This window comes from Thunnus thynnus, chromosome 11, assembly GCF_963924715.1.
Source record: "Thunnus thynnus chromosome 11, fThuThy2.1, whole genome shotgun sequence".
Taxonomy (NCBI): domain Eukaryota; kingdom Metazoa; phylum Chordata; class Actinopteri; order Scombriformes; family Scombridae; genus Thunnus; species Thunnus thynnus.
Genome location: NC_089527.1, coordinates 18582556 through 18610111, shown reverse-complemented (window position 1 = coordinate 18610111; position 27556 = coordinate 18582556). Strand labels below are relative to the sequence as shown.

The 27556-nt window shown below is 40.9% G+C and overlaps 2 protein-coding genes across 4 annotated transcripts in view; one reads left to right on the top strand and one right to left on the bottom strand.

Moving 5' to 3' along the window:
- The window catches only part of LOC137192680 (electrogenic aspartate/glutamate antiporter SLC25A12, mitochondrial-like), a 21729-nt gene extending 14350 nt beyond the window's left edge, over positions 1 to 7379 (top strand). The window contains exons 11-18 of the mRNA XM_067603556.1: positions 527 to 685; positions 1646 to 1698; positions 1931 to 2011; positions 4405 to 4545; positions 5839 to 5977; positions 6279 to 6437; positions 6593 to 6683; positions 6771 to 7379. Coding sequence (XP_067459657.1) covers positions 527 to 685; positions 1646 to 1698; positions 1931 to 2011; positions 4405 to 4545; positions 5839 to 5977; positions 6279 to 6437; positions 6593 to 6683; positions 6771 to 6978 — 1031 coding nt within the window. The 3' untranslated portion in view covers positions 6979 to 7379. The remainder of the gene's footprint in view (positions 1 to 526; positions 686 to 1645; positions 1699 to 1930; positions 2012 to 4404; positions 4546 to 5838; positions 5978 to 6278; positions 6438 to 6592; positions 6684 to 6770) is intronic.
- dync1i2a (dynein, cytoplasmic 1, intermediate chain 2a) lies at positions 7328 to 27556 on the bottom strand. 3 transcript variants are annotated; one of them, XM_067603552.1, is made up of 17 exons: positions 27439 to 27556; positions 25837 to 25954; positions 23522 to 23636; positions 21954 to 22041; positions 20840 to 20929; positions 20386 to 20501; positions 15735 to 15821; positions 15362 to 15524; positions 15167 to 15266; positions 14237 to 14362; positions 12777 to 12923; positions 12578 to 12691; positions 11913 to 12046; positions 10795 to 10939; positions 9021 to 9161; positions 8698 to 8823; positions 7328 to 8330 (listed from the first exon to the last, which is right to left on the bottom strand). In XM_067603552.1, the coding sequence occupies exons 2-17, from the start codon at positions 25942 to 25944 to the stop codon at positions 8217 to 8219; spliced, it is 1914 nt and encodes a 637-aa protein (XP_067459653.1). In that variant the 5' UTR covers positions 25945 to 25954; positions 27439 to 27556; the 3' UTR covers positions 7328 to 8216. The 3 variants fall into 3 exon arrangements, with proteins under 3 accessions (XP_067459653.1, XP_067459654.1, XP_067459655.1); XM_067603553.1 differs by having other exon boundaries at positions 20870 to 20929; XM_067603554.1 differs by lacking the exon at positions 20840 to 20929.

Below are 27556 nucleotides of genomic sequence, written 5' to 3'. Positions count from 1 at the left end.
ACTGAATTACTAATTATTATATAGCTCAGTTGTATAAGGTATTAACGAGGGAATGACGGTGTCAAGGTGGCCCGTCAGATTACTGTCCAATTAATCAGCAACTATTTTGATAATCCTTTTATAGTTTCAGTTATTTTTTATGCGTATTTGCCAAACAGTCACTGATTTCAGCTTATAAAAAGTACGGATTTCCTGCTTTTTTGTCATATATGATAGTAAATTGAATATCTTTGGGTTTTGGACTGATGGTTGGATTAAACAAAGGATTAGACCCTACCTTGAGCTCTGGAAAAATATAATTTTCCCTTGTTTTCTGACATTGTATAGACAACTTATCAATGACATAATTATTAGTTTCAGCCCCAATCTATTTTACAGTTTCAAGTATGCGTCTGTGAAAACTATACAAGCTAATATACTTGTATTCACTGATATTGTTCAGATGTTCAAAATACTGTGAAAATATTGTTTCTAGAAATACAGAACAAAAATTTCAATCAGTGACTATTGTGTTTGTGTTTTGTAGCCACCGGTGCCACGGCTGTGTATCCCATTGACCTGGTGAAGACACGCATGCAGAATCAGCGCTCTACAGGCTCCTTTGTAGGAGAGCTGATGTACAAGAACAGCTTCGACTGCGCGAAGAAAGTGCTCCGTTACGAGGGATTCTTCGGATTTTACAGAGGTAATCCATTGCAGGTTTTACTTAATGTAAAAAAGACCAGAAATCAGTTTGCAGGCCAACATGTGCAAAACAAATTGTCTGACGGGAACGCATCAGGATTTGTCAGTGTGCTAATGTCAGCAGCATGGTTTGCTAATTGATACCAGAAACCTTTGCCCTCCTTGTTCAGCAGCGAATAAAGCAACACCCAGGGGTCGCATTTTCATTATCTCAATACCAGTGAGAGCTCCCAGAGGAGACTGACCAGCAGAATTCATGTAGTAGCAGCGTCTGATCTAACTCTACCCGGGTGGTGATAATGGTGCTGAAGGCTTGTGACATACAACACTTCGACCCTTGGGCTGTTCATATGAAGGAAGTCAAGACTGCCATCTACTGCTACCTCCACCACTGCAGTTCTTTGTTGCTGTGATCTGCCTCACTCTGGCCCCCCTTTCCTCCTCTCTTGCACATGATAAGAGGGTGATTGACTCAGAGACAGACACGCTCGGCTGTTTTCTGGCTGCATACCAGCAGCAGTCACTCAGCAGCTCCTTCAGAAGTTTATCTGGCTTGATGAAGGACAGACGGTGAAACAGTATGGCGGTTATCGCCACCGTAGCACCCAACCTCCCCCCTCCTGATCTTGTCCGTGACCACACAGCTCTCTCTCTGTTCCCCACCAACAGTGGGATCAGGCCTCAACAGTGCTGATCCCATATGCACCAGCAGTGTCATATTTTAGACTTTTGTTCATTTTGAATGGGACCCTTTGTGTTTTGGTGTATCAGATGTATCATCCACATCTGTAAATATTTATGGGTTTGTTTTACGCGCACAAGAACCCTGCAGCTTATATTGTTCTAGCTGTCAGTGGATGTATTCATTCAACAAAGATAAAAATGTGCATTCATTTCAAGCCAGACTTTATCTCTCTCTCTGTCAGGTATTCTAATGGTATCTATGAATAATATTTTGCAGGTCTCCTCCCGCAGCTCATTGGCGTTGCCCCGGAGAAAGCTATCAAACTCACGGCAAGTCATTTCACTGTGTAGCTTAGAGTGTTCAAAAAGTTGCTCTGAATGATTCACTGTGAATGAAAAACATGCATAGTGCATAGAGAAAACGCACTCTTCACAATCAAGATGTGACTGCAACCACAAGTTAACATTAATGCCCTGCCATCAAGATTGGGATTGTGTCTCATCTGCCTTTTTTCTTCATGTCTTCTTCCTTTTTCTTTCTTTATTTCTTCTTTTTTTTCAGGTGAATGATTTTGTCAGAGACAAGTTCACCACACAAGATGATACCATCCCTGTGCCTGCAGAGATTCTTGCTGGTGGATGTGTAAGCATTACTTTAGTGATCATAAAGTCAGTCTGTAGATGAGCTGAAAAACCAAGGGGAAGAACAGGATGGGAAGAGATGCATGATTGAAAGTAATTAATGGGGGGAAAGATTTCAAATTATTTTGTACATTTGGTTGTTTTTATTGTTCAATTTAAATACTCATAAGATCCAGTTTGGTTTGTCATGAGGTGGTTAACTAAATATATTTACTTGCCAACAGTTTTTAACAAATTAATGACTTTACTTCTCAATATACATTTTTGTATGTATAATCAAATTGCTTTTTCACTTATAAGATGGATAACAGTTTTAGTTAATTAGTAAGTACAACAGAAATCAAATTAAATGAAAGCATTTAAAAATGTAAAGCATACTCCTTCCATCACACACTGCTTTTTGAATGTTTGATTATTTTTATATAAAAATGCTCATATACCTGCAGGACTAGATGGCTTTTTGAGAACAGGCAAAAACTGAAGACTATGTATATAAATATATTAAACTAAAAGTGTTCCTAATATTTTGTCCACCCCATTAACATATATGGGGGTGGCGAAATATGACAATAACACTTTTCAGTTCACCACCACTACCCACTACAACCTCAATAATAAACATAAAGTAGAATTATCACCTTTCTGACACTTGGATTTCATCAAAAACTGAAAATGTATAAGCTTCATAAAAATAGAATTTATGGCAGAGCTGTTGTATTGGATTGCACAGGTGTTCCTAATAAAGTGTATGGTGAGTGTATGTTGGTGATTCAAAAAGTAAAAAAGCATAGCAGCTAGAGTGATGGAGGAACCTAACTAATTTACCGCTTTGGACAAAGACACGTTTTACCAGCATTCAGACTGAATTGTTCATTGTGGATCCATAATTTGGTGAAATTCTAAAATTGGTATTCTGATTAATTGAGGTAATTTAGTTCCATTTGAATTCCATCCGGTTCAGTTTATCAGCATATGCTTCTCATTTAAAATTTCCATCAGTAAATCTTAAGTTATTTCGTGTGTGTAGGAGATCATGATGTCTTAATTTCTTCTGTCAACTCGCCATTTGCCATCTTACATAGTTCGCCTCAATACAAAACCTTTGTTCCTGAATCACCACGAGAAATGTGGCGTTTTGTTTTTTTTTTTGTTTTGTTTTAAATCCGGGCTTATTTTCTACAACATTTTAATTCCTTCACTCTGCCTCTCCATTGGCTTGGTTGTGGCGAAGTGAAACAGGCGGGCCATGCAGCAGAGCCCGCAGGTTGCTCACAGAGGAGCAGGGTCTGTGGGGTCGCGACCCCTGTCAGAATGTAATTGGAGGAGGAGGCCCTGGAGGGACCTGGATGAAGCTGGGTATAGCTCAGTGTGATTGAGTTTGACACCATGGTGCATACCTGCAGGCTCGGTCAGCTGCAGGCCCACGGACACAGTACAGGTCCCCCTTACTCACACATAGGACAAGAAGATGTTTCCAATACACACCGTTAACTGCTGGATCTGTAAAGGATGTATCCCATCTATGGCCTTCCTTCAGTGAGCAATATTCATTGTGAGTGCTTTGTATGAATTGGACCACATCCTTATGTTGTTTTATGAAAGCCTGTTTAATTATAGCTCCCATCAGAGAGAACTGAAGATGATAAAAGAGACGGGACGAGTGCATCCATCTTCAGAGCGGCGGATATTCCCCCTCCACTTTGAAAATGACTAAATGTGCCGGAGCTTTTTTTAGACCTTTGCTCGGATGTTTACAGATAAGACCCCTGCCCTGAATGTCCCCAGCAGCCATCCTGGGGCCTGATTAGATTTGGGGAGGGTGATAAATGTGCCTGAGTCAGAGGGTGCTGTGCCTCGGGGCATTGCTTGCCCGGACCCCAAGCCATCCGGGTGATTCAGCGCTCTCCCCTGGGAATGAGGGTTGAATTGGGGAAGTGTGCGGGGCGAGGGCCAGGCTGGGCCGCTCACCCTGCCACAGGAGGTGCCTCAGGGGGAAGCGAGGGGGCAGAGGGCTGGTGCCAGGGTCACCGTCTCCCAACCATGAGCCGGGGCTTCTCTTCACCCTACGCCTGTTCTGACCTGACCCCAGTTGTTCCTCTATCAATGCCTGCTTTTTCCTCCTCCTGCCAAGGCCATTCTCTGACAATGTGAGATCAGATCAGGGATAAAAAGTATCTTTTGTGCCTAAGTTTACTGAGATAATTTGAAAAGTCCTACTAGGGAGAAATGCTTACACATCATTACCTTAAACCAAAGTTCCTCCCTTACATGTGTGACCTCACTTAATCACAGAAAATGCACTTAGACACCCAGCTCTATGCCTCTGACTGCAAACAGCAACATGTACACTGCTAATCAGCTGTTGGTTTTTTTTTGTTCTCTTGAATCCTGCAGGCTGGAGCTTCCCAGGTGATTTTCACCAATCCTCTGGAGATCGTTAAGATCCGTCTGCAGGTGGCTGGAGAGATCACTACAGGCCCCAGGGTCAGTGCCCTGAATGTTGTGAGAGACCTGGGCTTCTTTGGCCTCTACAAGGTAGGTCATCACCTCTGCAGCACCATGACGTCTGCAGCATCCACCTTTTTTAAGTGTCATACAAGGGCAGGGAAAGACGTTGCTGAGATACAATACTAACAACAGGAGGAGTTTATTGTGTACGTAGGAACAGTGAAAGAAGTTTGGTGGGTATTTTCTTGATTAATTGTGTGCTCTAAAAAACTCACAGTTTCTGAAAGCCTAAGATGACTTTTGTCCAACCAACAGAACTCAGATGTTTGAATTTATTATCACTGAAAAGACAGAACAGCCGGAAATACTCACAATTAAGAAGCTGGAAAAAGAGAATTTTTGTATTTTTGCTTGAAAAATTACTGAAACAATTAGAAATAGTTGCAGATTATTTTTTTGGCAACAGACTTATTGATTAATAGTTTCAGCTCTACTTAAAGTAATTGCAAAGACCACAATGTAACAGTTGCCATTTACGAGTATAAGTCCTCCATGCAAAATGATATATATGTATATATATATATATATATATATATATGCGTATTACCAGCATGATTTACGTTAAAAGTAAAAGTAGCCCTTACACAGAATGACCCCTTTCCAAGTGTTATATTATTGGCTTATTATTAATGATCATTCACTTGTAAAAAGCATTTTGTAACTGGTGGAGGTGAATCTTGTTTTAACTGAACACTTATATATAACTATGCATAAAGTCAAGTAAAGTATGGTACTTGAGTAAATGTACTTAAATGTTTTTTCATACTGTAATGATGTACAGATGAAATACTACTGTATTTGTACAAACATTTGTGTGTACACAGTCATAATAGAGATCAGAATCTGAAATCTGAAGATCACACAGCGCTTTTGCTGACTGTTTGCAATTTTCCAAAACAGTGTTGAACATGCAAAAAGAACTGTGGCCAACAACCAACAGCAAATTAGTGAGGAATTATGCTTTGCTACTGCTCCTTTCCAGATCCTTGTGGGTTTACTTACAGCTCCAGTCATGTGTTCATAGTCCATATTTTAATGAGTAGCAGATAGTGTGTGGCTTATTTAAAAAAAAGACCAAAGTCCATGGTGGTGCTCTGTATGTGTGTGTGATGGATTTCTCTCTGGAGGCCCAGTGCTGCAGCTCTGCCTGGGGCTCTTTGGCTCCATCATCAACACTAAAACCCCCCGTTGGTTAAACAAGACAGCTCCCAGGCCACTTAATCCCCAAGATAAACCCCCTCAACCACTGCCTCTGCCCGTTTAGCGGCCCTGTTGTGATGTCCACATATTTAACATGATATTTTTGTGTTTTTCTGGTAGGGAGCAAAAGCTTGCTTCTTGCGTGACATCCCCTTCTCCGCCATCTACTTCCCTGTTTATGCCCACACCAAGGAGAAGCTGGCAGATGATGACGGAAGGCTGGGTCCACTGCAGCTGCTCACTGCTGGAGCGATTGCAGGTAACAAACATCTGGAAAGCTGGGGGTCTCTAGATATTCAAAAAGCAACATGTTGTGTTTTTCTTGGGGGATGCGTCATATTTTCTGCTCCAACAAATGCATTTTCCTCCCATGTTCTACTCTCTCCACCCACTGAATCGCACAACAGCCTGGCTGTATATACAGTGCCTTTGTCATATTGCACTATAAAGCGATACCCATTTCAAGCCCTGCTTGAAGCTGCAGCAGGGATGTCAGAATGTAACAACATCTGTGCATAGTGAAAGCGCTTCATTATGTCTGTTGTGAAACGTCTCCCAAGGTGTACCGGCGGCATCACTGGTGACCCCTGCTGATGTCATCAAGACCAGGCTCCAGGTGGCGGCCCGAGCAGGCCAGACGACATACAATGGAGTCATCGACTGCTTTAGGAAGATCCTCAAGGAGGAAGGTTTCAGGGCATTTTGGAAGGGCGCAGGAGGTAGATACACATGCACACACACAAACACACGCTCACTTTCCCATAAGTGGTTTCATGACTGGGAAATGAGGCTCACTGTGGTGGCTGTAATTGTCTAGAAGCCACTGGAGATATATTAAATCCCACATTGTAATTTTCAAACTATCTTCCATTAGCTCGTGTCTTCAGATCGTCGCCGCAGTTTGGTGTAACCCTAGTGACCTATGAACTGCTGCAGAGATGGTTCTACGTTGACTTTGGAGGACAGTAAGTACTTTAACCCTGTTTGCACAAGTATGTTCTGCTTATTAATTCCACTATGTGCGTCTTGCCCTAATCTGACTCTCTCCTCAGTCGTCCTGCTGGCTCCGAGCCCACTCACAAACCCGCGATCAAGGACCTTCCCTCTGTGACTGCAGACCATGTGGGTGGCTACCGTTTGGCTGCTGCAACCTTTGCTGGGGTGGAGAGCAAGTTTGGTCTGCACCTCCCCAAGTTCAAGCCCTCCGGAGAGGTGAAAATCAAACCCGTGGAGTCCAAAACGGAGCCACAGGCCTCGTAAACCGTTACTCGTCATGACTGTGAGGGCTGCATGCTCCTCCAGTCATTATCTTTCCTCCAAATGGCTTTATTGAACCATGTTTCAATTACATGCATTTGAGTGGTAGTCTTACTTTGAATGCTGCATGAGTATGGCTTTTTTGCGTTTCCTTTGCATAGCTTGCACAACTTAATTGTACATATTGTACTTCTCTATAGAGGGACATTATGGCATCACAAAGGATTGTTACTGCGTTTTTACGGTGAGCAAGAGCTTTGGTTTGCATGTGTCAGTTATATTTCAGAGACACGAGGATGTACAGATGTTTTCAAAGTGTTTATTTTGAAATCATGACCAGGGTCTTGGGAAATAATTTAAATGTATTTATTGTATTTTATTGAAATAAACCATTTCAAACTGTTTGTTTCTAACGTGTGAAAAGTACATTCTCAAATTTGACACCAAGCTTTGAGATTCTTAAGGAAACAAACAATCTCTATTCAGATCAACATACATTTACAGATCTGGAAATCATTGAGCAGTTACAGCATAAACGATCATCTTCTTAGGCATAGAGGATATTCCAACTATCTCAAATCTAACCAGCTGCACCGATTGAGTGGAAGCTGGTCATTATAGAGCAATACAGAAGTAGAAAGACATTTGGATTTTTGACATTTTAGTATTTTACAAATAAGTGGAGATTTAGGACATCAAGTCTGAAGGAACAGAGATTGGCAACATGGGCTACAGTTATGAGATGTTTACATTCCTGGGTGTATAAAGATGTGATTGCTTTACTACAACTTGTGTGGACACAGGGCGCAGCTCTGAAAGTTATTGATCGATTGAAGATAAATATGTAGAGTAGATCATCTATTTGGCTTGAAGAACTTCACTGAAAATTAAGGCTCATGATAAAATGCCCAAAATAAAGACAGATAGGATTTTACAATCAAGTTTAAAAGTAAACTTTAAGGCAACTGGTTGAAGAAAGGACTGTTTTGTGTTTGTGAATATGGCTTCATGTTAGTGTCTGAAGTTGATAGCCCTGTCGCTTGTGTTTTTCCAAGGAAGACTGGTGATGGTCCAGCTAACTGAGAAGGCAAATAAGAAGGTGTGAGAAACCAGGTGTTTGCAGAGAGAGATGTCCATACTGCTTTCTGATCCAAACTTCCTCTTTTCCTTCCATCAGAACGGGGCTGATATTAACAAGCACACCACTGGTCCCTAAAGCATCACGTTCCACAGCGACTAGATCAGGCAGCCAGGCGTTGAGCTGCCAGCTCCTCTGCATCATCCCTGTTCTCGTTGATCTCTGCCAGTGTGCGAACAAAACGGGTCCACTCGTCGTTTCGCGGAACCGCAATTTGCTGGGGGTGGGGGTGGGGGGCAAAATAGAAGCATGACTGGAATTTCAAACAGCCTTCAGCAAAAGGAGCGATCACAGGTAAAGCAGCCACAAATCACCTGCTCTACTCTATATGTTATGTTTAATACCTAAATATCATACTCAAACATAGGGAAAGGTTGGAGAACTTCTACACGTAGTTAAATTCACCAGACACGTATTTTGTGGAACTAATCACTGATCGCTAAAGTAGAAATTACAGCAGGTAAGGGGCTGACTCATATCTCCAATAATATGCATAAGTGATTATAATTTAAAAAAACATTAGGATTTAAAATTAAACTACAATCAGAAATGTAGTGGTAAAAAGCGGCGTCATGCTTGCTCACCTCTCCGACATCATACACAAGAACTCGTCCATCAGAGTCTCCCACAGCGATTTCTCTGCCAGAATGAGCCCATCTGACCCTGTTGAGGGCTGGGTTACCATCCACTGTGATGCTGGCGGTAGGGACCTAAAACCATAACGCAGGAGAATACCAATCAAAGGAGCAGGATCATGCTCCGCATCCTCTAATACTGCTTCCACACATGGAGTCTTAAATAGATTTGTCTAATTAAGATTTGAGTGTGGCTCTCTTACAGAGTACACAATCTGGTTTCAGAAAACAGCTTTTTTTAAACATGTATACAGTTGGTGGAGATGTAGTACCTCAGTGTCATTGTTGAGGTTCCAGAGGTCGAGATGGCCCACACCGTCCACACAAGCAAACAGAGCAGGGTGAGTCGGAGACCACATGACATCGTACACGTAATCCGAGTTGTCCTCAAATGAGTAGAGTGGCTTGTTGTTCTGCAGAAGCAAAAAGAAAAAACATTATATTTATGACTTAAGTTAAAATGAGTTTATGCTGTAGGGGTTTCCATGTCTCTCTTTCTCTATACAAACGTGATTTTTAGATTTGGTCAAACATGGTTAAAGAATGCATAATCTTATGATGTTTTTAAAACCATCCGTTTCTCATTTCCTTTTAAACTGCCTCATTTTTAGCCACGCTAATAATGGTGACAGTTTAGAGATACTGGCCAGTTGACTGGTCTGCAGTAAAAGTATCTTGACAACTACTGGCTGGACTGGTAAAAAAATGTGATGCAGACATTCGTGTTGAATGAATTGTAAAACATCATCAGGTCAAATTTTCAGTTTGTCAAGTATTTTTGCTTTATGACCAAATGCCTGCAAAAGTGATGACATTCCCATCAGCATTCTAGCAGGCGTTAGCATGCTAATAGGCTAAACTATGACAGTAAAAATTAACTGCTAAACATTACCAACAGGCTTAAAAGACAGGTTTTACAATTTTTCAAGTCTGTCTTAAAACATCAGTCAGGAGCCCAAATGAACATTGAAACAGGTTTCTCTTGCTGTAATCATCCCTCCTGTTCATACTGACCATTAGGAGATCCCTTCATAATGCAATTACAATATAAATGATTGGGGCCAAAATCCACAAGCCTTCTGTGCAAACATTTATTTAAAAGTTTATCTGAAGCTAATATGAAGCTTCAGGTGTCCAAATTAGTCAAGTAGATATATTTCAATGTTACGGGCTTTTTAGTGGCAAAGTCCCTCTTTTTGTTACTATACTACCACCGCAGCTCAACAGGGAAACACTGTCTGAGGAAACACGAGGGAATCTGATGCAAAAAAAACTAAATGTGTCAGATATCCACTTGATATGACTAACTCAGACTGTTGAAGCCTCATATAAGCCTCAGATAAACTTTGGCAATTAGCCCCCATCACTTACATTGAAAGTACATTTGGAGGGGATCTTTAAATAGCTAGTATGATCAGGTGGAATAATTACAGTGAGGAAAACCTCTTTCAGTGTTAATGTGAGCACCTGACTGTTGTTTTAAGACAGACTTGAAAAACTGTGAATGTATCCTTTAAACAGAGTGTAGGCAGAAGGTATAATGTTGAATCTTTATGAGCTGACGATCAAACAGCAGCAGGGAGTATGGCTAACAATGGTGGTAACAATTCTTGCTGAAGATTCTTGTGTTTGATCTGCTCATTGAATGATCCAATTCCCTCACATACCAATTCCCCTAATTATCCCTTAATTTCTCTCTAAGGTGCACAGAAGAGATAGATCAGCTGTCAGTGGTCTTTAAATTGTTCTTTGACTAAATGGTCTGCCATTTTTTTTATCTGAACGGATAATGTGATGTTCTGTCTAAACAATGGAGGCGCACAATTACCAGCTATGCTATACTTTTTTTTACACCACCCTCTGGCTATTTTTTTACCTTCATGTCACCACAAGGGTCAAAAACAAATTAGAGTGGATATGCTTAGCACACAGAGAAATAAAACTTCTTTCTCCCCACAGACAAGCCTTTTTGATGAAATAAAGTAATACCAAGGTTCTCTTGGACCTTTTCTCAAATCTTAAACATGTCCCAGAACTTCCTCATACCTTGGTGCTCCACAGCTTGACAGTCCAGTCGAAAGAGGAGGTAACAAACAGGTGGGAGAAGTCCAGGGGCCCTGCAGCTGTGTGGCAGTTGATCCCTGTGATGGGCCCATGGTGGCCCTCAAACATCTCACTGATACCCGCTTTGCTGTGGAGCACACAGAAGAAAGGGATGACGATGTTTAGTAATGATGACGTTTGAATATACATTTCCATACGTTGCATGAAGGGAACAAACATTAGTTATGGACTGAGTGGAATCCCAAAGGGTTAACAGTTAATATTCCTGTTTCTAAATCATTTAGCCATTAAATTAAGCATGAAAGAAAGCATCGGGTGCAGATGGACGTATTCATATTAATCATTTACTTATATCATGTGATTACCATCAGGGTGGCAAAAGTGTCTGCAACCCCTCAACCACATGTTGCAGAGCTGTTACCCAACTGAGGCTCTAATAATTAACGTAGAGAGGTAAATACTCAGCATGAGTGATGCTTATGCATTATTAACTGTGATGAGAGTATCATACCATTGTAAATGAGGTGGAAAATTATTCTCCCAATTACAGAGGTGATTCTGCTATGCAAAACCTAGCAGCTACCCCCTCTCTGCGGTCTCTGGGCACAGTGCAGGACATTTCGTCTCGGGCGAACATGTTACTCACTGGAAGCTCTGATTTAAGCCACATTTCTACGCTGCCCTGACAGAAGACCATCCGCCATGAGCGGAGCCCCGGTCTGTTAAATGAGAACATTGTGGGATGAACTGCAGTTTTAATCCTCACTGGGACAACCGACTGTAAACAAACTCTCTCACCCAGAGGAACGTACCCAAAAGAGAAAAAAAAAGGACTGGGAAAAAATGATTTGTTTCCCCTGCATGTGTGCCCTGTTTATGTTGAACGACCTTTACAAACACAACTGACAAGCGGAAAAGAAAAACAGGATGACTGGGCAGGAGTGAAACCACAAACGGCAGGAGATCAAGTGTTGGATTTGTGTTGCACTGGGAAGTGAGTGGGCTATATTTATTTGACACACAGTTCTAGGTGGGCCTAACAAGTTGCCTCAGTTTCCTGGCGGGGTCCCGGAGGGACACGTGGTTGGTTATGTATGCACCTTCCATGACGACACGACATGTAGACAGAGCCGTCCTCGCTGCCCACCACGAAATTGTTGACATCTCCGAGAGGGAAGGACATGGAGGTGACAGCTACAGCTTTGGACTGCTTGAACACCAGCTCCATGCTGTCCTGCGGAGGGGAGGGAACATGGAACAACATCCATAACAAGCTCCCTGCTCAGGCTTTCTGTTAACACACACACTGCCAAACACAACCTATAAAAATCACTTGACAGTTTATTAATGAATAATCTAAATCCAACTAGCACTTTATAAAAAGCTGAAGTTTGACATTGAGGTCTTGGCAGCACAGATGAAATGACATAGCTAGCAAAGTTAATTTCCTTGAAAGTGAAAAATGAGTTGTAGAACAAATAAGGGTAAAGCCGGGGGAAATACCAAACTGGAATGCTAAAAGGAAGGAGTTCGGCCAAAATGTTTGACATTTAGCATGAAAGGAAGTGTGTGGAATGTGAAAACTGAAGAGACAGAAAGAACACAAAATGTAAAAGCTAAGCTCAACACTTTAAAGAAGGTGTATTTTTGACATAAAATTCACATTTTATAAGTCTTTAATCCTAAATCATGCATGTAATTTAAAAATATTCCACTGATCACCTATAGGGGGAAAAATCCCACACACATTTACTGTATGTATTACCTGTGGCTGAGAGAGCATGTCCAGGCTCCAGGAGCACATCTTGCCATCGGTGGAGATGCTGATCAGGTTGTTGGCATTCTGGGTGCCGACAACATTCACACAGTACACTGGGTGCTGCAAAGACAACAAGGATTTCTTTTTTCATCTTCTGCTGTATTAAAATAAAGTACAAACTCACTGTGTCAGGTGTTTACTGTACCGTGTGTGCTGCTGCTGACAGCGGAGTCCTCTGCACTGGGGTCCTCTTGTTGCTCCTGTTGTCCCACAGCACAATCTGCCCTGAGTACGTGCCCCCCACCACAACGTTCGGGTGGAACTTGGCGAATGCAGCAGACATAACAGCAGACTGTTGAGAGAGAAGAAAAAGTGGAGAAATTGATGAAAATGTGCACATTAGCTATGAGAAAGCCCGGCAATAGGCCGATTGCCATGTAGCAGAATGTCACATCCAATCAAACAAGAATGAAGGAAGAACACATCCAGGCCTATGTCCTGCATGAGCATCTTTAAGTTTTTAGTTTTAGGTCTTTTGAAATTACATGAAAGTATATTACTTATGTATCTTCTCTGAAATTGGTTTTCCATTCAGAACAATAAAAACTGTTATAGACTTTACAGTCAAAACAACAAATCTTCCACAGAAGGAAGTGACCTCCAGGCAAAACTGTATCAAATGTCTGGCTAAATGGTGGTAAGTTTTATATCAGCAACACTTGAAATCTTCAAAGCTGCCAATAATTTGTACACAGAAAACAACAACTTGCAACAGCTTTTTTCCTGCTTCATCTCAAAGTTATACAACTCTTGTTGTGCGTGTTCCCTCATTCTTGAAACACAACCCTACACATCTTTCTTCACTCAAGCCTCAGTACAGACAAAACAAACCCCAAGGCTGGCCAACAGGATTATTATTTATTTTTAGATTATGACTTTACGCATGATTTTTATTATTATGTGTTTAGGAGGTCCACACGCATTCACTGCTTAACCTTTCACAATCTTACCTTCATATTTTTTCTAAATGGACTTTTCTTTGACAGAATTGCAACATATGGATGAGAGAAATCTCATTTCCAGCCAACTTTAAGGCACAGTGCAAATTGCGTTCACACTTCTGTTCAGTTTTATTCATCTGAGCAATACGCCGGCATCGACATCCGCTCTGGAGGCAACAACATGTGGTTCTACTCAACTTGTCTTGCTCTAGGAGCCTCGGGGAAGGCAGTATAATAAAGCTGGGCAGAGCAGAGGAGCTCTGCTGCTCTCCCTGCTTGCTTGTCAGAACACAGGGCCCTTGTTTAGATGCATATGATAACCACCCCTGCCCCACACACTTAATCCTGCTGCAGTGCTCGGATTCCATTCAACTCCTGCGCCACAGGTCTTCTCCGGCGTCTCACAAACATGTGTTTGTGGATAGATGTGGTGGAGGTGGATGCCAGCACGGTGAACTCACAACATGGATAGAGGCAAGAGGGTGAGGGGTGTGGGGGTAGAAGAAGGAGGAGGAGGAGGAGGAGGAGAGAGGGTGAGCAAACAGGGGTTGGTTGGCGGGGTTCCACGCTTGTCATGGAAGAAGCCACTCGTTAGGATGAGGGGAGGGAGAGTGACAACGAAGGAGGTGAAGATTAAAGAGCTGAGAGGATTTGCTTTGGGTACCTGACAGTGGAAGACGTACTCCGGTGTTGTCTTCTTGTACTTCATGTTCCACACTAAGGCCACGCCGTCTGGCTCGTGAGGAGCGTCCTCGTTGTTGTTGTATGAGGCAACCAGGAGTTCAGGATACTGGTGACAGAAAAATCAGCCCAAATGAATGTTTGAGGGGAGGCAGACATGCCCCCCCAGGCTTGGCTCCATATGAGCATGCCTGTCCTGCCTTGTGTGGTGCTGCTGAGAGGCTTAAAGAATGAGTAACCCTAGTTACGTGTGTCAAAGTTGCCCTACCCCCTAAGAACTTTGGTAAATTAACGTTTTTATTTCCTTTCATAATTTTAACCCAAAGCTAAAAGCTTAAAGCAATTAGAGGAACACAGTAGTAGACTGAAACAAGGCTCTTTTAAAACTGAAGTCCTCAATGAGTGTTTAAAACACAGGCAGAGACTATAGAAACACTATCCAGATGTAAACAAACCATTAACCTCTGCTGCTTCTAATACTTGATCTGTAATTTACAGTTTGTGAATACACAATCTTAAATCACAAGGGTATGGATTTCGCTCTGAGCAAGTAAATCCTGCGAACAAAGAGCTGGTGTTCAATCACTGTCAAAAGTCATTGCAGAATCATGCATGAAATGACCTTAGACACCAGAGGAAACAAATCATTACGGCCTCTGAGTAAGTGACAATTTGTGTGGGACATAACTTACTTTTCCTGCGGGACTTGTAGCTAAAAGTAAATGCTGTCAAACTCAAGCTATGTAATCATAAAGCATTATAGCTGTGCAAAGCTAAGTTGTTTCAACAGTCAATTAGCAATGCTTCTGCACACATCTGTTTTAACATTGACATTTTGATAATTGCAAACCATGTCTGAACGGTGCTCTGAGAAATGTGTTGATTCAATTGTGAAACAGAAAACAAAAGTGACCTGAGGGGACCAGTCCAGGCAGGTGACGACACGATGCTTGGACCAGCGCTCATCCATAAACTGCCTGTTGAGAGAGAGCTTTGCACCGGCCTGGATTTCACTGGGGAAAAACAAAAGCACCACAAATCAATAAAAGCACTTCTTCAACAGACCAATTACAAGCTTTAAAAAAAACACTTGTTGTCTACTTATTACCCCTCCTTCTCCTCCAGGTCACGGCCACTGTAGTCAAAGAAGACGTCCACATGCTCAGATAGAGCTCGCTCAATAATGCGAGTGCTGTGGTCGAAGAAATTCACAAACTCCTCCGAGTGCAGGATCTGGAGTTTTTCCTCCTCTGTCAGCTCGTGGGGGGGTGCTGTATGGAGAAACACACACACACACACACACACACTGAAATATAGTGAAGATCCTCACTGCTCACTGCCTTTGTGATATAGAAAAAGAAACCTCTTTGTACTCTGCAGAAAACTATTATAATATGTAATTGTAAAACCCCTAGAAGAACTGAAGTGGCTCAATTTCTGCAGAGTATGTCAATTATGCATCATCGCTAGTAGTGGAGTACCTTCCTCTTCCTCTGCTTGGTCCGGTTTCTCAGTCTGAGTCTCGACTACCGGTTGAGGCGGAGAAATTTCTTCCTCTTCTTCTTCTTCTGTGGATCAAAATGTGAACTATGTTAAACACAATGAACAACGTTACAAAAACCACACCTATGAATTACAATTCTATACATTAAAAACTGTAAATGATTTTTTTGTGATATCGGATTTGTCAGAATATAATTCAAACCAACAACTTTCACAGAACAAACGATGAGGCCTCTATACAGAGGTTTCATACATTTTGGCACAACATCTTCCAACTTAATTATTTTCTTCTTTCAATAAAAGCTCCACCCAGTGATTATGGGGACAGCAAAAGACTGATGCCTTGCATTTGTTTGGTTTGTCAGCACAATGTTGCCTTTCAAAAAGAACCTGCTCCTCTAAAGCCGGGAAGTTTGTCATTTGTGTTGAAGGGACACAGCACAGCGGGTGTCTTGTTGTCATAGGGACCCCCGTCTTTCCCAACTGTTAATGAGACTGCAGCCATTCAACAGAGAGTCTAGCTGTCAGTGTAGCTGTTTCCTCTGTGTCCCAGTAGCAGGTTGCCCCCTTCTAGGCCACGGGGCAGCAGGGCAGAGGGGTGTGGAGCAGCTGCCCGGGCCCATCCCATTGGTCCGTCCAGATGACGGCATGGTGCAAAAGCAGATGGTGATGCTGGGATTGTCTTGTGCTCTTCAGAGGTGGCATGGGGATGGCACAGAGGTTTTCCGCCTGGCTGCTCCGAGACAAGCTTCTCCCTGAACGGCAAGCCTGTGCAATTACCGTCCTAGCAGGAGGTCCTGCAACTCCTATTCAACCTCAGAGAATGTACAACAAAATACAGGCCAGACCAGCTGGCAAACTGCACACCGGTTCTACCTCAAAGAAGATGAATGCGCTTTTTCAAAACACATCTCTTAGAGACGGTATATAGCCTATGCTTTCAATGTAAAAAAAAATAATAGCAAAAGAAGGACAAAACAGATTCATGAGGAGAGGAGAAATACTTGCCTGGTTCATGCAGGCGTTTATCTTGGTATGAGCCTTATAGTTAATCTAAGATGACAGCGCTGCATGCCAGAATTTCCTTCCTACTGAGATAATCTAAATGATAATGTCATCTGTCACTTTGTCCATAAAGTGATTTATCCCCTTTTCTCAGATGGAGGTTTGGGGAAGAAGGGTATTGGGTGCACTGATGAGTTTACAGAACTGGGTTGATGACACAAGCCATTTCAATGTACGGCCATACTCTGCAACCAACAGGAGAAGGTTAAAATCTTTCCTTTCAAGGGCCTCAATCAGGCTTAAAGGAAAACAGTAATCACTGTCTTTCAGCTAGTCCCGGCCGTGCTCATCAGCCCTTTCCCTGGTGAGGCAGCCAGAGCAATCAACCTGCCAGGCATTAGGAGCGGATAGACAATCTGAAAATAAAGGGTATAATGCACCTGCCAGCCAAAATGGCCATTTGGAGAAAAGCTAGTGATCCTGGTGACCCCGCTGGGGATGTGTAGGGGGGAAGTAGAGCATGGGCACATAGGGAGGGTGGGTGGTGGAAGAAGAGGTGGGGGGTGGGGTTTGCATTTAACAGAATTCACCCGGATCATCGATGTCCCATCCACTAACACCTCCTCTCAAAGCAAGCCCAATTATGGCTTTTGTACCACTTAAGAAATAAAAGCTTTTTTGGGGGAGAGCCGGACAGGAGGGGGGGAGTGGGGACTAATCACAGGTCTTATTCAATAGACAATATATTAATGCAAACACGGCATGAGGCCAGTGATGTGCAAGTGTAAAACTAAATGACCTTTGCTCTCTGCTGCAGATGTCTCTCCCTTTCTATATGCCCAAACAGCACCAGGGTCTGACTTCACCACGTGCAAATCACTTTGCACAAACTACAGACCTCTTTCTCTCCTGTATAAAGGCCGATAATGAAACGGCAGGAGACAAAACTCCACCGATACACAAACCCACACACGTGCACTATCATTTATTGTTTCCTGAAATAGAGTACTTCTAGCACCAGTTTCTAAAATGCATTTTAAAAACTGTGATTGACTTTTATCCAAGTGCAATGTCGACATTTGTGCTTGTATCATATTGCTAAACATTTGTGTGAAGTACAACACTTTTAGAATTGCTGCAAGGTAAATAAAAACACATCAGCAGTCACTGTTTAAGACTTTGTCATGTGTGAAACATGAGTTTTTTCCACCAGTGGTTACACTTGTCTCTGATGACAATGAAGTCTAAAGATCACAAAAAGGCCAACAGAAAGCAGAGGTTCTAAACCAATACTCGCCTCCTTCAAAAAATTGTCTGTCACACATAACATGAAAACTCATAATCTGTTAAATGAGACTTAAAACATGGACCGAATTATAAAGGTGCCAATACTGAAATCATACAACCGTACACTAATGAAAAAAGGAGAATATACAAAATTTTTTGTTCAAATATGATAAGCTACTGTATGACAGAGGGACACAATAGATATTTAACAGTACTGATCATCAAGTGCATACAAGCTGACCACAATTACAAGTGGCACTTCAAACAAGAAGGCCATTAAGGGCTTTTGTGATTAAAAGTTTTGACCTGCCTCTGAATTCAGAGTGATTAAAACAATCACATTCAATTAAATATTAGATTTACTAAACTGCTCTACATATTTCATATTCCTGACAAGCCTTTTTAAAAACTGCACCAGACCAACCACTCCACATCCCCCAAACCCCCCACCCCCAACCTCCAACAATATCTTACTCCATAATTACAGCCTCTTGTTGAGGAGTGCATGCTGATGCTGCATATTACCTACTAGTGGGAGCACTGTAGCGGCGGCACAGATATTCAACGATCTCCGGGCTTTAATCAATGTATTTACTGAACCTACAGATGGAATAGCACTGATTTAAAAATAAATTTTAAAAATTTGTAGACACAGAAAGGACACAGATGATTTCAGGACACACGTGGCTAACGTTGACCGTGCAGCTCATCTTGTGTTTTAGAAATGAGGTGATACTGTCAAGAAACACAAAATCACATAAAATGAAGATTCTCATTAACTGTTGAGGGGGTTTTCTTTGGGTCAATAGAGCGGGTGATGTTAAAAAAAAAAAAAATCTTAAATCTTTTACTTCTTTCTCTGAGGTGTCTCGCAGACACTGTGGGAACCCTCGTTTTGTGGCAGCCAGGGCACGGGAGCCGCTCCCTCTGATGCCGCCGCCCGCTGACCTTGAGAGTGCCGCGCCGTTGCCTCCTTTTGACAACATGATAAATCGCTCAATCAGAGAACAGGCCTGACGCCACCCCACACATCAAAAATGCGCCGAGGGGAGCAAGCTGGGAAGGGGATGCCGTCTCATCGAGTGCCAGAAGTGATGGTGTGAAAATGCACAATGTCACTGAGTGTGTTTTGTTATGTGCCTGTTCGGTGAAGGGAGAAGACAGGGAAGCGAGGGAGTTGATGAAATGATTACATAGTGGCAGAGAGGGGAAGGGGGCCTCGTGTTGAACAGCTGGCAGAAACCATCGTTGTTTAACACAGTTTTACAATACCCAGTAGAGTCCAGAGTAAAAGGGAGACGAGGAGCAGAGGGATGCTCTTCATCCTTCACTAGTTCTGCTAAGACTGTTTCCACAAAATCACACAATTTTTTTTTATCTTACTTACTCTGCATGCCACCTCAGAATTTTCTACACATCACCTGATCGAACGACAACCAACAATCTGTATACTGTTTAAAATCCTAACCAGACTTTCAGGCGTATTTAAAAAGATGTGTTAGCTGATGCAAATAAATCGAGCAAACAGCTAAAAAGACAGACCCATTCCAGTGGTTGAAGTATTTTAGGATCTGTGGCTAGTTCTGATATGTCTTTGTAAAAAAAAAAAAAGAAAAAAGAAAAAGAAAAAAAAAGTAAAATACTAATCAGGATTTCAGTGAAGCATATTATTCTCCATCTGTCATTACATAAATCAACCACAAACAAGCGGCACACTTACAAATATTGCATATTTTATAGAACATGTGTTCAACATGTGGACGTTAGCCCAAATATTCTCTTTGGCCAACCACATGAAAGCTTCAGAGCGGCAATTACATACATATCGACATGCTTCAGAGGCAGTAAACAGTCGTATGTGCAGCGCTTCATATCTTCCCTCCCAATCTCATTTCTTCTTCCTGTCACTGGTTTTCTCATCCTGCTCGTTAATTATACCAAAGCATCGCTGGTCGTAGAGCTGCGTGTGGGGCTCAGAGGAGCAGGTCTTGTCTGAATTTAATCTGTGCCCTGACTTCTTACATTTCCTGGGCCTCATTTTTCCTTCACTTTCATCTCAGCGCTTGGTAAAATCAAATGTCCTCCACTTGTTGTTCACTTCCGGTACCCACTTGTACGCTCATACAGAGCACAATACCCGTGTTATGGCTATTTGTCAGGAAGTGGTGCACTTTTCTTGTAGCAAAATAAGCTTTTGTTAGCAAAGAAGCTCTACCTTTTAATGGGCAATTACATTTCTGTAAAACTCTCTATGAATCCACGTATTCAAGCACACAGTTAAGTATATGTTGTCCTGGTTTTTCAAAGTTAACCTGTACAACAGTATGTTAGTATCACCTTCTTTTTGCTGGGTCATGACAGGTGTCTGGGTCTCTTTTGTGTAGGACACAGTTTCACGTGGAGGGAAGTCCACTGTAGTGATTTTGGCCATTCCCAGTTTTGGAGTTCCCCGCCTAAAAGCACAGAACAACTCAAACTTTGCAAAGATCAAGATCACTGTATAACATTTATGATTTTATCAAGAGAAAATATACAACAATACTCCTACTATTGTATCATTTCATTTTGTAAAAAAATCTCACCTCCTTACAGGAAGAATCTTGTGCTGATCAAAGTAAGTAAATGAGTGTTTCATGTGATGGACTTCAGATTAGTTTATCAACCAGTGCAAATTAAAAGATATTCTCTGACCAATCGTGCATGCACGACTTGACTGTCTTACTGGACTGTATTAACTGAGTAATGACTGAGACAAGTAATCATGCCATAGATTGAGAGAAGGGAAAATGACCAGGAAAGGAGAGAAGAGAGTGTCCAGTACCCCAGCTCAGAATCAGAGTGAAGTTGAAGTGTGGACGGGTCAGAGTCCCAGTGCAGAGTCCTGGTTAGTGTCACAGCAACAAGGCAGCATTAGTGAGAGAGACAGGCAAGCACAAATGAGGAGAGGAGATAAAGTTAGCATTATGGCACACAACATGCTGATTGGATCCTTGGTCGGTTAAACCTGGATGTTAAAACACACCTAAAACTGGATTTTTTGATATATTTTTGTGTTCAGATCAAGCTTGAGTCTGCCTACACGAACCCAGAGATGTAAGAATTCATCTGCTTAAAATGCATGGACACACAGACCCTCTGAGAGGGATGACACAGGGTGTAATGTGCAGCCTGCGGGGCTGATACAGCCTGAACTGTGTCACACCAAAGGCTCAGAGTGTTGTGTAGACGGAGAGGGAGGGAGAGAGAGAACCCTCAGGGAGAAAACATGACCTCCATGTGTGTAGGAAATGGCCATGCTGGTGAGGGAAATGAGTCAACACGTAGGGGGAACAGCTCCCTGGGCCTGATGGGACACTGGGGGAGCTTAAATTTCAGCCCAGGGAAGGGGCTCTAATTAGGGGTTAAAAAGTCCCCCAGGCATCACAGCAGCCTGCTGTTTTATTGTTAATTTAGGATCGCCTTAATTCAACGGCACACAAATTAAATAAACATGCACTCTGTTGGCACAAACTCATCATCATTCACTGTAATGGTATGAGACTTTGTAAAGGTTTTAGCTCAGTTGCTCTTAATATAATCAGCTAGAGTTTTGAATGCTACAAAGCTCACAAAGCAAAAACAATTACAAGGACAGTGGAACATTTTCTTGCTGGCATAAGCACAACTGTTACAGCAAAAAGCACAAAAGAGCTTTAAAAAAACAGATATAGATACGAATAAAGCGTTTTTTTGGCTTAGGTAGAGAAATACTTATTTCTTACAAAAATGGACCTTGACTTTGTTTCTACAATTGTAATATACTGAAGGGAGAAAAAGATCTTTGTGATTCAAACATTTTCTGAAGACTGTGTGTGTGTGTGTGTGTGTGTGTGTGTGTGTGTGTGTGTGTGTGTGTGTGTGTGTACCTGGGTCCCACGGCTCCATCAGAGTCCTGGCTCCCTGCCTCACTTGGCGTGCCCGCCGATTTGGCAGTCGGAGACATGGGAGGAGGGACTACATAATGAGACAGACAATAATAATCTGTTACAATGTAAAGATGCTAAGCGGTTCACAAGAATGAGTACAAATGCATCGGTGCCGCAGTGGCAGCTTTGTTCAATCAAATGTTGTCAAATCTTGGGAGGTAGTTTTCCTGCCACCTAAAATATCAGTAAGCATGTTGTAATGTGTGTACAGCTTGAAACTGGTAGCAAAGCAAGCTAAACATACAAATCAGAAGCTGTGGTAAGCTCAGCCTGCCTAAATTGACTTTGTGTTTTTTATTTTGTGGTATTTTAATTAAATGAATGTTTGAAAAAAATGCAATACCTTGCAGAACAGAAAGACTATGAGATAAACACACGAAAATGATTTTTTTTCTCTCATTTCCGGTTCAAGGTTTTTTGAGACTTCTACAGAGTCTTTTATGGATCTCTTCTGCCACCTGCTGTTCAAAAAGTGACAGTGCTCTAAAAATCCAGCTCTGGGTGGAAACCAACACAAGTACAGCAGATACTAGTATTATTTTACAAATATTTGTTTCTTTTATCAGTTCTTCCACTAGTACAGTATAGGTATTTATTGTGAAATCTACTTTTATCTATAAATTGAAACTTTTATTCTTTAAAACTATTAACTGTGTTTTTCTCTGTTGCTTAGGAGAAAAAAACTGTAGTATAAACTGCAACATGTCAGAGTAGTCATGTGCACATCCACAAAGCCTCAGTGGAATAAGTGATGGATACAAAAATCAATTAAACTGCAATACAAGAAGTACCTGCACACTAAATCAAAGCTCTCTTTAATTTTCTTAGCAACATTTTAACCAACTACAGGGCTTCCAGAGGAAAATACCTACAGGAAGGAAACGAGGGATACAAATATGGCAAAATGACCAGTGACATCATAATCATCTTCATCGTATGTCTACAAGAAGGGCAGGTAGGTATATCCATTTAAAACATGAGGGGACAAGGTGTTGAGGGAGTAGATCCAATGAGTTTCCTGCCCCTTCTAGGCAGTTTTGCAACTTTTTCAAAGCCCAGATATCTCAAAGTATATTAAAGTATAATATTATGGCCAACCAACTTGAAATGAGCTGCTAGGGGATTACGCTGACTACATGTTTTAGATCTGTAGTTCAGCATATTGGATTTGAATTTATAATAATAGAATTATTAGAATGAGAATGATTATGAGATTAAACTGCTGTGTTTAAGCATTAATTTGGTAATTTAAGTTATTGCCCTCTTTATACATATACTGTAGAAGCCATCACAAGGAAAAATATGACTGTCCAAATATCATGACAGCAAAGTGTGTGACATATACTGGCAAATGAGCTACTGTGACTGTTTTTGTTTTTAAACAGGTGTATTAGAGGATACATGAAAACAGGCTTCTTGAAGACATGTTTTTCCTACGGTTATATTTAAAGGCGGAAATCACAACAGCTAAGCATGAACAATCCCACAACAGGTCATATAAAACATACCAACAGGAACCTCTGGGGCTATGCCCATACTCTGTAGCAAGGCATCAGCTTCACGTCTCTTTTTCTCCAGGTCAGAGTCGTCCTGGTGAAGTGCTGCATCTTTCAAATTGTCCGCCTGTTTGGTCATTGAAACAAAATATGTCATATATTCATGCAATCTCTAAATATCCACATTACATTGCTTTGATCTTTGAGAAATACAGTGTAGAGGACTTAAACTTGTTCACAGCTGTACCATGTTTTTATCCACTAATACATTTTTCAGGGTAGGATGCATTCAGTGAACATACCACAGTTGATAATCCTCAGTTTTTCTATGTTTACATCATTACTTTCCAATGATGAGAAGTACATGTGAAAATTGCTCATGGTCAGTACTGCAGATTATTGTATTTCAGTCAACCCACTGCCAGTGAAGCTGTCCAAAGTTAACAACAGTGAATAAGAATCCAACTTAAAGTGCCTGATAAAATAGTTTAAATGACTGTAACAGCTTGCTAAAGGTGTGTTTTTTCAGCATCAGTAACACCTTGAGTACACAGAACATTGATTTATGAAAAAAGAGGACACCCAAAAGCAGTATTTAATTTAATGCATGTATACTAAAAGGACAGCTTTGCATACATGTCCATCGTTTGAGTGACAAGTATCATTTGTCCTTCAGCCTGTGGTGGAGATGTAGATTGTCTCAACCATTTTCAGACCAAATCACAGGGTGCAGGTGTGTATGAAGCTTTCATTTACCGTACATTATTCCTGCTGATGTCTGCACACACAGTAGTTTGAGATGTCAAGACAAGGCTATCAGAGCTTATTTTCTTATCTTCAAAAGAAACTGTATGCTGCCTATTATTGTTATGAAAATTCAGTCAGATGATACATGATAATACACATGGACTCATTTTAGTTGCATTGTTTTGTTGTTTTGCTTTGATTGTATGATGTAACGGCCAAGTTCAGTGTTTTCATAAACTCTACTTACTCTCAATCAACTGGCAAAAAACTACACTAGAAAAACATTTTCCTTTGCTAACTTTATTTTGATGTCTTAGATCATCGATGTACAATGTATTTTCTACTCGACACACACACACACACACACGCATATTTATATAAACTGCACAAATCTGAAGTACTTGATGACAGAACTATGATACAGAGTGTCAAATAACAGGTTTAAAATCTCAATCTGCACATTACCTGGATCATTAAGAGAGATTTTTCGATTTCATATACATCACACAGCTAATTATGTGATTAAATATTAACTTTAATATTTCATTTGCCACATATGTGATGGGCCTGTCCAAACTGCAGGGGTATATGGGAGGATATTAAAAAGGAAATAGAACAATTTTGCATACAAAATTAAACTTTGACCCAAAGCTATTTATCTTAGGCATACCGTTGGGAAATCAAATGGTGAAAAAGAAAATGTATTTATTACTTTTAATAGCTAAAAAAAAAAAAGATTACAACCCTATAGCTCCAGCCACAACTCCCAAACTTAAAACAATGACAAAAAAGGTTAATGAGGTGTTTATTGTGGACAAGGTCACAGCTAAAACAAATAAAAATACAGCTGAAAATTGATATTTTCATGGATATATGGTCCATGGATATTATCTATGTCAAAAAAGAGCTAGAATATAGAAAATTGCAATTTTCCACTGTCTTTCTTCTTCTTTTTTTACCATCATAATGTTAATTAAGTTTTTTTCTTGAGTTATACCGTGGTTGTTTTTCTTTTACATGATGTCTTCATGATATTCCATGAAGTTTATATGTAAAGATAATAAGAGAATGTGGAGATATTAATGTACCAAGTGATGGAATATTTGACTTGTATGGCATAAATAAAAAGTTTTTAAAAAATGTATGTGCATTGCATCTCATTCACAAGAGTTTAATAAATACAAACAAGTTACAGATGACTTTCTGTGTAAAAACAATGCTGCTGTTTTAAGGACCGGTACATCACTTGTCTCAGAAGAATCTTAAATCTCTGTAAAAGTCCTCAGAACATGTTGTGCATGTGTGTCAAAATAACCTTCAGTTTTCCAGTTTTATTTAAATTGTTGTGAACTAAATTTGACTCAGATACAAATGCTGGCTGTCAGTGAGATCTTGTCGATTTCTGGAGAAGAATTAAGCATACAGAGGCAATTTGCATTTGAATTGAAAATGATTTTGCCATGTTCACACTGAGCCATTAATAGTTTTGAAGGTGTTTACTTACCATATTCATTTTTGCATTCAATATCAGTGAAAAACATTTACATGACATGATAACATTTCCAAAATATTAAACATACCTCTTTCTTCTTGCGCTCCTCCTCCTTCCTTTTCTTCTCCTCTCTGATTTGTGCCAAACGTTGCTTCTTCCTTTCAAGCTCTGCTTTCAGCTCGCTTTTGTCAGACATGATGCCACAGCTGTACACAAAAAAAAACAACATATTTTTTGTTTTTCCCTCATGTTCTGTCAAGAGTACATTGGAAAATGATGTACTTTTGGACAAATAAATCTCTAGTTTCCAAGAAAGTATCAACATTTTTCCTGTCAGACTATACTGTGTACTGATGAATAAAGGCAACAGTGCTTTAAAAAGAAACCCTAGTATCTCCTGACAGCTGATGCTCTTAGCTTCAGCACCACCTTTTACTGTACTGGAGACAGCAAGCTACTCCACTTAGCAGATCACACAATTGTAATAACCTTAGTGTGTCACAGTGTTTTCTGTCATCCCTGCTGCTGCGTGAGTTGGATATCTTAAAGTCCCCCTCCACTCAAAAATGTGTTTTGCTTCTTGTTCCCACAGAGGAATATTTGAGCTTCATTGTACAGAATGACATATGTGCAGAGTTTGAAACTAGAAGGCTGTTTTCACATTCATCTGCTGAAAGTTTCTCTGTGCTCAGTGAAAATCTGAGTTAAAGGGGTGGACCTCCAAGCATGATTTGTGACATCACAAATACTTTTGAAGCCAATCCTGGTCCAATCAATATTCACGTTACACAAGTGTGATGTAGAGACATGAAGCCTCCAGTGTACATACACCGAGGATGGACTTCACAGTGAAGTAGGAGACATCTTGTGTCCAGCATTCAAACTTTTGAGATTAAATATATTTGTTTATTTTTAGATTCTGGATGTTTAATGAGAGAGAAGGAGTACGTGTCATTTCAAGGATTTCAAAGATAATTCATCTTTTTTGTGGAAAAACTATATCGTAGAGTATTTTACATACATCTTAAAATGTGTTTGAAGGGAATCTTCAAATGTTTGGAGAGAAATTAGACAGTTTCTCTATTAAACGTCACTCAGCTTAAACCGCAGTCATTCTAACCAGTCATTGTCAGCTAGCTAATAAAGAGCCCCACCCTACTGTTCTCACCGGTTAGCTTAGCACTGCGTTATCTATCCGTTTAAGATATATGCCTCCAATCTATATTGGCTTATTATAAACGCATTCATACTATAAACCTGCTCCATATTACATATTTTATTCCGCTTATTACACCATAGTTTCACTGGAAAACACTGCAGCATCAACCCGGCCCCGGCTAGTTCTCCTTGTTATGACTGGCTAAATAGCTAGCTTAGCCATCCCTATTATACAATAACTACTTACAAAGACCACACGGAACGTTAATGAAATGTGACGCCTGCGGTAAAATATTTCCCACTCACTAAATATGGGATTTGCACAATTCAGCCTATAACTTGTATTTAGCGATGTAACTTGGCTTAGCTGAGTTAGCGTTACTGGTTAGCCCAACGGTAGCCGTTAGCCGGACCCTTTTACTACCTTTTACTGTCATGCACTCTCATCCCTACTGAAACACCGACAAATACTTTAAATGCCACAAGGTTGTGATACTACAATTAACATGACAATTGTGAGTAGTTAACAAACCTTAAAGCAGGTTTTCGACCTGATAGCAAATGCCCGTAAGCAACACTCAGCCAAAACAAACGAGCGTTCAACCAACTACGGGTGCTGCGAGGAGTCAAAACAGCGATGTGGCTTTGAC

Bases quoted from the DNA above. Each gene is read 5' to 3' on its own strand.
- dync1i2a (XM_067603552.1), bottom strand. From the start codon at position 25,944: ATGTCTGACAAAAGCGAGCTGAAAGCAGAGCTTGAAAGGAAGAAGCAA. The intron at 22,042-23,521 runs GTATGTTTTATA...CTCATTATGTAG, and splicing joins AGCCCCAGAGGTTCCTGTTG to TCCCTCCTCCCATGTCTCCG. The intron at 8,824-9,020 runs GTACTACATCTC...TTATGGTTTTAG, and splicing joins ACCTCAACAATGACACTGAG to GTCCCTACCGCCAGCATCAC.